We start from the raw sequence: 12,565 nt of genomic DNA on the forward strand, positions 1-12,565 counted from the left end.
TGAGGTGGGGTGGGGGGGGTTGGCTTGGCGATTAAAGCTCCTGGGGCAACTAAAAAATGTCTTTCTCAGGCTGGAACAGGACCTCTTTTCAGTTTTCCACGTGTAGAATCCAAACACGCTACAAGTGTTGGGAATAAATATATTAAAATAAATGTTCTTCAGATCTCCACATCATTTTGTTGAAATTTGATGTGGCTCTGCGTGTTCAATGTTTCTGGCTAAAAGATAATTACAACACAATTCAGCTGAAATTTCTATTGAATCATAGTCGTTATCTTAACAGATGGAGATCTTTAGGGTCTTCACTTCTGGGAAGGGAGAAAAAAGTATCATGAAATAGGAATGCGGCAGTATTTTTTTTGTTTTTTTGTTTTTTTTGTTACTGAGAATGATGATGTCCAGTTACTGGAAGTGGACCAAGTGGAGTCTCCCTGTGTTTTTATGTCTGCAAAAGGCAGGAAAAGCAGTGGTTAATTGCTTCACTAAATGTTGTCAGGATTCTGCAACAAAATTGCCATGAAAAAATGTTGGCAATGTACGTTTCTGTAACATTGATTGATAATTATGTTTCAACTTGACATTTCTTTAGGGACAACTTTCAATCTTATGTTGTGACAATGCTGTACTTATGTTCTGGTCAGGTTTCGGCACAAAACCACATGGTTAGGGTTCGGAAAAGATAATGTTTTGGCCTAAAATACCTGTTTTGGTCACCACAAACACAGCTGGGAATTGTCCCGTGGTCTCCTTAAAAATATACAGTGGTGTAACGCTTTCAAATGCAGATACACCGCGCTCCCACGTCAAAAATATCCAGTGGTGGAAACAGCCATCGGCTGGTCACAACAGCTAGAAAAACCCTCAGCCATTGGAAAACTTTGTTGATCCAGTCTGGAATGGTCAATTCAAAGAAAATCATCCAAAAGGTCTGGAAAAAAGAGTTACCCCCTCTTTTGAAACCTAGCTCACAAAATTCCCCAATACTGGCTCGGCAGCAGTCTCACCTGGCTTAAATCCAACAGCATCTCCTCCACCTTTATGACATCTTCTCACATATCATAAACATGTGATGTGAACGTGACACTGAATATATCGTGGAAATGTCAACATGATACACATGACACAAACAAATGCGAAAGTGTTTTGCAGAAACGGTAACCGCCAACATTTTATTTTATGACTGGGCTATATTCGGAGGCTGCAGATGCAGTATGTGGGTCACGTGAACAAACCAGTCTGCATTGTTTTGTTTTGGTTGATCAGAGAGTGTGATTTCCTTCCTCTCACACTGTGGTACATCAAGACCTTTCCCCCTCTCTGATCTTTCCTTTTGTTTGCTGCCAGCTACAGAGAGTACTTATTATTGGTATATTGCTGAATCCACCCACAAAATGCTCTGAAACCATCCACAGCACATGTTCAATGTTGACCAAACACTGGCAAGCGGTTGTTTGCTTTTTTGAACACTTACTCCAATCATCCATAAGTTAATTGGCTACAGCATGTAGAGATTTTACCCCACCTAAAATATTTAACTAATTTGTGAAAGAGCCACAGCAGACATGTCCCTGAGTTTACCGCATTGTTCTTGTTTTGCATGTTCAATGTTTTGCACCCATGGGTGTTTACGGTTTTTGTCTCTGCTCCCAGCCATCGTGCCCCAACAGTAAAACGCTGTGTTGCCACTCTATCATTGTGCCAAAGCCACATCAAGTGTAAACCAGACGGCACTATCTGGTTGGCTATCGTGTATGGGAGTAAAATAGCTGCTGCCTTGAGGGTAAAAAACAACCTGAGAAACTGTTATTATCGAGCCAAGGTGAAACTCTTTTAAAAATAACTCAGTGTATGATGAAAAACATGATAAAAAAATATTATATAAATAGTCTCTTCATGGAAACGGCTTGAATACCGTTCAGTTTGTTTGCGCACATTTTAAAAGATCTCAGGACTTACATGAGTCTCAATCAGGCAAATTAAATTGTGAATAAATGTACGATAAAGGGACTTAAAGGGAAGGTTCACATTTTTCAAGTCTATCTTAAAATGATACTTACAAGTCCATGTGTGGAGGGATTGTGTGCCATTACTTTCATTGGAATCAAATTAGAAAATGGGTCTCGAGCAGCAATTACATAGATGATAAAGCTGACATATAAGCACGTGAGTATTGTTGTAGGTCAGACCCTGAGAAAATGTAAACCGATCCTTTCTCTATCAAAACAAAACAAAATATGTTTGTCAAGTATTGTGAGAGGAGGACCAGTCACGGCATAGTCACGGCCCAGCTGATCAAGTCCGGCCAGCACTGGAGGAGAGAGTCAGGTGCAAAGCCAGACTTCTGAAGGAATAAACACCCGGGGTCACATTGGATTCTGCTCCGATCTGGGGTTTACTAACGGGAGGAAGCTTAGAGATTACTTTTGAATCATTGGGTTTATCAACCCGACTGCAGCAGCGATCTGTGGAGGTGAGCTTGATTGTCGGGTGCTTATGGAGGGGAATCGTTCTGTACTTGGTTAACATTACAGAGAGGAAATGGGAAAAAGAGGAGAGAGAACCTGAGTCTGGTGAGTGCTGAGTTCACTGATTGACCTGAATTCAAATGTGCTGACAAACACACCCTCTGCGCCTGCCGTTGCTCCCTATGTTTGGGCTAATGAACAGTAATCTGGCTGTGTGGGGCGAATAAACAATTGCTCAAGTAGTGCAATAAGCATCAATGATCATGCGGTAAAACTTGTTTCACTGGTTGTGAACACCATTAAACAACCACCGTTGTTGACAAAAATCTAATCGACATGACTCAGCATAAAGAATCATGATACGTTTAGTCACATTCTGTGATTTCCATCTTCACTCTGACTCTCTCCCGGAAGTTATAGCGACAGGCGACCAAATGAAACGCACCGTTAACTTGAGAAACTTTTGGGGTAACATAAGCACACACCTCAATAAAATATGTAACAACGTATTGTTGTTTTTAGACATTTTAACAGTAAAACAACAGTTAACATTATCAGAGGAATGACAAACCCATTGTTTGTTTGTCAAACGGATGTGTTGGCTCACTGGTATTGTCATTTTAACCAGTAAAGAGCTACTTGTGGTTGGTTGGTGGGAGCAGGCGGTCCTGAGGAAGGTGATGAAAAAGGATATTTTGAATGGAGCTGCATGAACAACTGTAGCAGGTGCCGCCACATGTTCTTCTGCAACCCTGCTGGTAGCAAAAACATTAGGATTGTGTAATCTTGAAAGCAGTACAAAATAATCCAGAGTGTGGTGTTTACATCTGCAAGTTCACTTTTGATGTTCTTGCTCGTTGAAGGATTTATATTGAAGTCATATGTGGAGTCATAACACACAAACTAGGGGGTTGTATTACTTTAAAGAGATCAATCAAAACCGTCAATGAAACATCACATAAATAGCAAAGACATGGTTGAGTGAGCTATAATTTGACACAGAAATTGTAGTTGCTACCTGTTTTGAAGTTCTCTATGTTCTAACTGTACGTTTGTTCAGGTTCAATCTTCTGTTTTATGTATGATTTTGTATTTTATCTTGTGACAACGCTGTGTTTATGCTCCAGTGAGGTTTAGGCACAAAAAGCACTTGGTTAGGCACAGGAAAACAGCATGTTTTGGCATAAGGAGAGCAGATAGCAGGATCCTCCTGTTCTGGTACCTACACTGGCAAAGGCAGAACAGGGAAAGCTACCAATTTAAGAGCTCCCCGTGATAGCTTATACCACCAAACAGGGCAAGCGAAGAAACACTTGAAGAAAAGAAAGACATTCCTTCCTCTTTTTTTGTGACAGAAACCTAACCCTGAGGTCAGAGGAAGTGGTATCTCTGTCAAGGTTGCGTTAGTGTTCGGCGGAGTACATCACACGTTTTCAGCATGCACCGCAGATCACGCCACCGCTATGTAACAGTGTACAAACACTAACATCCTGCCCTAAAAACATTTTGTTTACGCACCATCAATAACAGAATGGACTCATTAGTCATTCTCTGTTTGATTCAGTGAGCGCACTATCAACTTCCTGACTGGTGTCTTAACAAACCTTTAGATATTTATCTGCAGCTGTTGTTGGTGGACACAATTCGACGGCATCCAAGTAAAACATGATGCAGACGAATAAAAACATCTCCTGGCACTGGTGAAAAACAGCATCAGGAAATAATGTTCGACATGTACTCAGAGATGCTGCAGTGGTCATGTCTTAAAGCCGTGCTTGTACACTACCAAAAATGAAAAACTTGATCTCCTTTTAGATAGATTTTATTTCAATAAATGTTAACTTTAAAATAGTTTGGTTCTCACTGACTTAAAATGCATTGAGGTTTTGCTCAGAGACTTAAGTCTTGAACTGACTCAGTGGAACGTTCATGATGGAAAACAGTGGTTAAGTCGCTCCGTTACCACAAGCCAACACTACGTAAAGATGATGCAGAACTGTTTTTGCTTGCTTTGTGAGTGTGAATAACAAAATGTATCAATAAAAACATTCAGTTAGTTACTTGTTTTGTGGTCACTTGCATCCATTTTGAAGCTCTTGATGTACATGTGCAGCTTCATATCTTTATCTTTTAATGATCATTCCTTTCATCATCAAAGCCAGTCTGACTTATTATAATTTCTTTCTTTACTTTAGTTGAATAACCTGCAGTGGTAGAATCCTCTTTATAGGCGTCTTTATGTCTTAAAGCACTTTGATTATTATTGTTGTTATTGAAAGTTGCTAAACAAGACAAACTTAGATGAAGTAATGATGAAGTAATTCCAGTGATGGCGCAATGTAGAAATGTTTATTTAAAAGAAAAGGTCCCACATTTAAAATTTTACCTCAGCAGGTGCACAGAAGTATTAACAATAAAACAAAAAAAAGTATGCAGACTGCCCCTTTTCTGTGTCTGATATTACACTGTAAAAAGTCATACAAGAATTAAGTAGGATCTACTTTCTCCTCTTTTTTTATTATTTCAAGATGATTTAACTTAAATGGGCACGATGTAGTTTTGGAAAAGAAATTCAGAAACTCAGAAAGTTTAATATTTACAATATTAATGAGGTATATAAACTCAGAAATATGTATTTTTTCCATCACTGAATAAACAAGCTGTTCTCAGAGGGAAATAAGTTCCCCAGAACACTGTTTGAAGCTGGAAAGGTTGCGGGGTCCGCCACATATAAACAAACTATAACAGTATGCGATTGTGTTGTCCTTTAAGCTCAGTTTGTTTATTCAGTAATGAAAACCAAGAAAGTTTGTTTATATAGTTTGTTAAGGCATAAAAATCAATCAATGGAGATTTTTCTCTTCTGATTAAAATGTTTTCCCCAAAACTACATAGTGCACCTTTAAAATTTCTACTTTCTTATGTTCAGACCACTTCAGATTTAATGAATATGAGTTCCTCTAACTTGAAGTCTTTTGGCTTGAATTGATGATTTGGATGAAACTTATGTTTCCTTAGGATTAAATTTAAATTTTATGTCGTGACAATGCATGTTTATGCTGGAGATGTCACGAGAGTTAAACATCGAAGTCAGGTCATAAAGGTGTGACGTGAACATGATGACACATTTTATAGAAATGTCAACTGCCTACATTTTATCCCAGTGACTGGGCTGTCATTCTTTATTGATGCCCCAGAGGGAAAATTCAGAAGTTACAGCAGTGCAAAGGCAGAAAAAAGTACGGACAAATCAAAACTCAACAAATAAATAAATAATTAAAGGGTATAAATTGCAGTCGCAGTTGGGCAGTTGCAGTACATATTATCCACGACTGGTGTTTCACTTGAACTAATAGAGTAATATCATCTCAAGCGAGAACAAAGCAAGCAAGTTTTTCTGCACCGACACGTTCGGAGTTTTTCCACGTCTTTGTGATTCAGATGAACCTGTTGAACTGCACGAACAGTATAGAATCAAGAAAGATGAAACTTCAATAAACAAATGGTAGAGGTACTTTTACACTGCAAAAACTCAATATCTTATGCCTATGTCCTGCCTTTAATGCCGTGACTTTGTGACATCACGCTACTCAAGTCATCATTTACGCCTTGCTGCTAGTTTGGCAGTAAGAATTGATTTAGCACAGCTGCTCTGTTGTTGTTAGCAATGCTGGGTCAGGCTTGTGTGAGCTGACCAATCAGGGGAGACTGGGGGCCTTAAAGAGACAGGAGCTCAAACAGACAGAGGGGGAATACAGTGCTGCAGCACTGGACAGAATGAGGAAAACTGATGTGTTTTTTGAGCGCTAAAGCATGTTAACCTATTCTAGTAGGAACCCAAAATAAAATCATGAACCTGAAAAGGAGTTTAATATGTCTCCTTTCAATACAGTTCTTAAATCATGGTGAAGTGAAAGGACAATATTCCCCTCTGAGGTGTAGAAGAAGTAGCTTTAAATATTCTATTGATGCTCAAATACCTCTAAATTGTACAAGTTCAGTGAATGTATCTCACACATGTTATAGTTTTACTTGTTTTGTATGCAAACTAAGTTGTAAATCCATTGATTTTTTTTAAACCAACGGACAGTTTTGACTTTGCTGATGCAATGAAATGACGATGGTGGTGAAAGGTCACTTTGTGTGGGGGACTTCACTGACGATGAAGAACTGAAACCAGCTTCAACCTCGTGCACACGTCTTTCTGACGGCCGCCCTCCGGCCGACGCATGTGCCGCTCTGCTGCTCTGCGTCTCAGACAGCTCACTGGTGGTTAAATGAAGTGCAGAGGAGGAGCTGTCCTCAGTGCGCCAAGAACCAGAAACTTCCCTGTCAGTTGTGAGTGTGACAACGAGGTGAAGCGCAGCTCGCAGAGAGTAAACATCTTCATCCTGTGGATTGCTCCTGTTTTCATCAGGAACTCTACTGGATTATGGAGTGATGTGATGGGATGAAGTCCGTGCGTAAAAGGGACATTTGGAAACAATGGATTGGCTTCTTGTTGGAGCACCTGGAGAATGCGCATTATTGGAAAGTATCACAACTCTGGAAGTGAGAGTGGAGCATTTGTCTAGTGTGAAACAGTGAGAGACGTCCGTGCAGGTATGAACTCCACGGTAGAAACGCACACATCCCGGCCGCCCACCATCCCGGCGATTATGTTCATTTTCGGGGTGGTGGGGAATGTCATCGCCATCGTGGTTCTGCGAATATCACGGAAGGAGCAGAAGGAGACGACTTTCTACACACTTGTGTGTGGCCTGGCGGTCACGGACCTCCTGGGCACCCTGCTGGCCAGCCCTGTCACCATCGCCACCTACATGAAGGGCTCGTGGCCGGGAGGCGAGCCGCTGTGCCAGTACTCCGGCTTCATCCTGCTCTTCTTCTTCTTGGTCCAACTCAGCATTGTGTTCGCAATGTCAGTGGAGAGGTACATGGCGATAAACCATGCGTATTTCTACAACGAATACGTCAACCAGAAACTCGCTGCGCTCACTCTTTTGGCCATCTACATCTCCAGCGCCGTGTTTTGCGCGCTTCCCAGCATGGGGCTCGGCCAGGTGAAGCTCCAGAACTCGAAGACCTGGTGCTTCATCGACTGGCAGAACAACCACACAACAGTGGCGACTTTTAACCTGATGTACGCAGGTGTGAATTCAGTGATCGTGCTGGCCACTGTCATCTGTAACGTGATGGTGTGCGGGGCGCTGATCCTGATGCACAAGCGCTTCATCCGCCGCACGTCTTTGGGCACGGACCAGCGGCGCATCGCAGAGCTCCGGCGCAGACGGAGTTTCGGACGTTTAGCCGGGGCAGAGATCCAGATGGTGATCCTGCTTATAGCAACCTCCCTTGTGGTTCTTATCTGCTCCATACCTTTAGTGGTGAGTACTGGGAATAATTAAAACAAGTAACGTTTTGTAGCGGGTGTGTGCGTAAAAGCTTGGGCGTAAAGAATGTCCGATTTTTCCCAAATAAAGTGAGAAAGCAGGATACAAATACAATTGATGACATAACTAAATTGAATGAAGTAAGATGATTGTGCACTCAAAAACAGTGACACATGTTTTACCTCCATCAATTGAATGATCAAAACAAACAGACCACGGTTCACCTGAACGCTGTGTTCCAGTTATGGATCTTTGCGGTTACATGACGCATTTCTCTGATACGCAAGTGTGATTGTTCACACACCCGTATGCGATCACATCAGCTGTTTATACAAAGAACATTTAGTTTCAGTTCAACCAGAAGGAACATTTGTGGTTAGGAACTGATCATCGTCCAAACTCATGTGGTGTTTGCAAACAGTCTTTGCTCAGTTTAGCTCTCATCGCCACCACGTCTGACATTTCCAGCTTTCCAGCGTTTCTCAGCGAGCACCGTGAGATTTCTCCGTGTGTCTGCTCAAGCGGTGTTGACTGACAGGCAGACATTCCTGCATGTGTAGGCAGAAGCTAGTGATCAAATTAAAGGAGCAGCTCAGAGGTTTAAAACATCCTGTAAATACGCATTGAAACGGTTTTTTGGGGGTTTTTTTTTGCTTGCTGAGTTTATTCCTCCTGTTGCACCGGATCCCTTCCTAACATGCGTCCAGTGAGGGACGCTGGTGTATAAAATTCACAGTCCTAATTCTGTGTAAACAGCTGAAGTTAATATGAACAGTCTGCATTAGATAAATCAAACGTGTGTATTTCAAAGTTGCGGTATTTTAGTGCAATTTCCTCTTTTTGTGATGATCTTGTCTCTGCAGCTCTGCAACACAAAAACACCAGTAAGGGATTTTTTTTTTACTATAAAACCTGTAAGTCTGGGAGACGACTCTTAAGCCTGACAGCAACTTCAAATAAACTTAGGAATTTACTTTTGCACAGAGCAAGTGCTAGACTTTGTATTTTACCCTCTCTTCCATTGAAAACCTGTCATAAATTGGATGTGTGCAAATAATACCGTAGCTTTGAGGGTGAAAACACAACAACATTTTTAAGTGTTGTCCTGTTTTGTGACATGTCATCTTTGTTATCCATGTGTGGAGGGGATCTTTAAAGCAGCACCCACATTAAAGCAGGTTTTTATGGAGGCCACGAGGGCCAAAATGTAACAACATTTCAGAAAACATGAGGACATTTCACCAGAGGCAACAACATTTGTTAACACTGTATAATAACTGTTATTAATAAATGGTTAATATATATTTAATATCACTTTATTTAATAGTTATTTTACGTTAACAATAAATTAAATGTTTTATTAACCATTTATAAAGCAATTGGAAAAGTTTAAAAACATCAATTGCAATTTTATAATCAACATCAGAATAACATCCATAAATATATTTATAGATGAAGTATTATAAACATCAGTTGCAACTTTATGATAATCGATTGCTTAATAAAGGGTTTGTAAAGTATTTCTTTGGTAATCTTGAAATAAGTATTAACTAAAGTTTATAAATGATAGTAATTACAAGGTGGTACCAGATGTTGTTGACCATCATGGCCACCGTAAAAACCGTAATGTGTGTCCTTAAAATGTGACCTGTTCCTTTTTCCTCATTAAAAATCCCAGAACACGTGAACACACCGAGATTTTTCAGTGCACGAGTTTAACTGCTGTTTGACACTAGAACGCTGTTTTGATGTTCATCTGCTGAAAGTGTAAAAGTTCAACTGTAGGAACAAGAATGAAAACAAGTCTTTGACTGGAGGGGGACTTTAAGAAAAACTGTTAACCTATCCTTTAACAACAGCACTTATATAATTTAGTAAAATGTCTCACATCAAGGCTTTTGTGACCTTGCCTTCATAATTGTATTTGATGAGACCCTGGGGAAGCCCAATGGCCAAAGGCTCTCTCGTGATGAATGATGGTGAGACATGTAACTCTGCTTTTATTGGCCTCTTGCCATCTCAACACTGCTGTTGATGCACTGGAGTTACATTCAGCCTTTTTATATTGGACCGTTCCATTCCAAACATGTAGGAATATGTAAAATAAACAATCGTCTAACTCTTATAAATGTCATGTAGACAAGTTTGGGCTTGTAGACAGACAAGCTCAAATTGTCTCTGTATTTGAAATGTTGTTAAAAGTACCTTCATGTAACAACCAAACAACTTGTGGATGTTTGTTAAGTTCTTAAATGTATTTACTAAGTTTGTTTTCTCTCTGTGCCTTCAGTGGAGGATCTTTGCGAATCAGCTGCACATGAACCTGAGTGAAAAGCGAATAGACCTGCTGGCCATCCGCATGGCCTCAGTCAACCCCATCTTAGACCCTTGGATCTACATCCTGCTCAGAAAGACAGTGGTACTCAAGCTGATGGAGAAAATCAAGTGTCTGTTCTGCAAAATGGGGGGGCGGGGACGCAGTAACGGCGGGCAGTTCCGCTGCGCCGACGGCCGCCTCAACTCCTCCATCGTCTCCCGGGACTCTCCCTCGCTGGTGTCACGTGAGCTCCGGGAAATGGTGAGCACCTCGCAGACCTTCCTGTACCCGTCTGAGGGAAACCCCAGGAGGTCGCTACAAGCGGGGGCGCAGTATGGCTCCAGTCCGCCAGCTGCACAGACGTTACAAGGTCCCCAGGATGTCGAGGGGCCTCAGAGGGGGCTTTCACAGAGTGATTTAGAGGACGATGCGCCAAGCAGGCCACTGAATGAACTCCCAATGTGCCCCAAGGACTCTTTACATGTGACTTTCACTGATGAGACTGCAAACATACAAGAGAAATGCATATGAGGTGAGAGCATGATAATGGAAAAGACTGAACAATCGCCCATCAATCTGTAGATATCTAGTGGACTGCTAATACAAGGATGCATTACTGATCTAAATACCTATTATCAATGTATTACTCCTCAGTCATAACTCAACACGAACACCACGTCACTAAATACACTTCAGTACAATTATCTTAGAGGCTGACATGGCGTTGCGGAGGAGCTCTTTTGTTGCACTTTTTGAATTGTGAAACCACTGTGAGGCTGTTGGAAATGTTTGTTTTCTAGCATTTTTGACAACCTGCACCATGACTGTAAAGAGCTGATGATAAAATGTGAAACGGTGGTCCATGATGATGTTAATTTATTATATAAGTATGAAATTGTTACTGAGATTGTTGTTGTTGTCCAACCCAATCGCCAGAATACATGTTGGCAATGTACGATTCTGCGAACCACAGATATGTTGCAACGTTACGTTTCTCAAGCTTCAATTTGATATTTTGTTATGTTTCAATTTTTTTGTTTTAGGGTTAGGAAAAAGATCATTTTTTTTGGCTTAGCATGCCTGTTTTGGTCCCCAGAATGTGGCTGAAGATGTCCTTTAAAAAATCCTCAAAAATGTCCAGTGGGGTCATCCTAACTAATGCTGAAACGCAGTGTTGAATTGTGGTTACCAGATTGGCAGCCTTCTCGCCTTTAACTCCACCACTGCACCATTCCCTCCACCTCCTGATTTAAAAGTCAGGTCATAAACATGTAAGCGTGACATGACACGTATTGTCGAAACGTCAATATGTTCAGTAGTTTATTACAAATATATAATATGAGCGTATCAGTGGTTTGCAGAAACGTAAAGTGCCAACATTTGATTCTGAATTGCGACTGGGATGTATTTTCTTCTCTGTGAGAAGGTTCAGATAGTTTGGAGCCATTTTAAATCGGTACAAGATGAATATGTTCATAGTTTTTTGTTGTTGTTTTTTCCTTTTTTTTTTTTTGGTACATCAGAACATTTGCAAACAATTTGGTTTGGTTGACAGAGCAGCTCTGACATCAAAGCTAGAAGCATACCATCCCCTGCATTTCATAATAAAAGGCAGCTATACTGGGGCTTTTCCACAGTGCAGACACTGGAGGATGTTAGGAGTCTTCTTAAAGTAATGTCTTCATTAAAAAAAAAATTTAATTGACTTTTTTCAGGCCATTACTTTTAAAGGATTAATCCACCTTCATCTTATTTCACCTTAATGTAATGTGCAACGCCTCTCATTTCGTCAGACTTAAGAAGGGGAGCGTAAATTGAAGACATTGTTTAGTCTCCTCCCCGATAAGTTTCAAGGTTTTGTCCAATGAATTTCCTGGAGCCGAAGTTACTGTGAGGATTTACATTTAATTTTTTTGCTATAAAGATTGAAATAAATATCATGTTCATATGATATATGTTCAATGTTAAAGTTTTTGTTGTGGAAACAACTGGTGTCAAATGTACAACTAAAGGTTGGCTCTCTTGTCAAAATACTAATGTTGTACCAAATTCATGAATAAAAGTTGATAAATATTCATATGATTAAAGAATCCGTGTCACTCTTTTGCAAACCAAGACAGTTAAACCCAAGGTTTATTATGACAGTGACATCTGTGTGCAATCTCTGTGGTAGTGTCAAGTGTAAACCCACAGTGGCATCACTCAGTGGTTTGTGAACACGATTTGAAGACTCAAGTTTGGTCAGAAGAGACCATATTGGTACAACAGCACGATGGTACATTAAATCTGAGTGGCAGCCCAAGGCAATTTTGTGGTACCAAGTTTATTATATTTAGCTAAGAGAATGCTAAATATGCTGTAAACTAGACGAAGTTTGCGCAATTAGTCAGCTA

General features: G+C 40.5%; 1 protein-coding gene across 1 annotated transcript; it reads left to right on the forward strand.

Annotated features, from left to right (window-relative positions):
* Positions 1 to 6,792: 6,792 nt before the first annotated feature.
* ptger4b (prostaglandin E receptor 4 (subtype EP4) b) lies at positions 6,793 to 12,201 on the forward strand. The gene is made up of 2 exons (XM_084383052.1): positions 6,793 to 7,849; positions 10,146 to 12,201. Exons 1-2 carry the CDS (start codon positions 7,070 to 7,072, stop codon positions 10,701 to 10,703), a joined length of 1,338 nt encoding a protein of 445 aa, XP_084239178.1. The 5' UTR covers positions 6,793 to 7,069; the 3' UTR covers positions 10,704 to 12,201.
* The last annotated feature ends 364 nt before the right edge of the window (positions 12,202 to 12,565 follow it).

This window comes from Pagrus pagrus, assembly GCF_965226575.1.
Source record: "Pagrus pagrus genome assembly, chromosome: 19".
NCBI lineage: Eukaryota > Metazoa > Chordata > Actinopteri > Spariformes > Sparidae > Pagrus > Pagrus pagrus.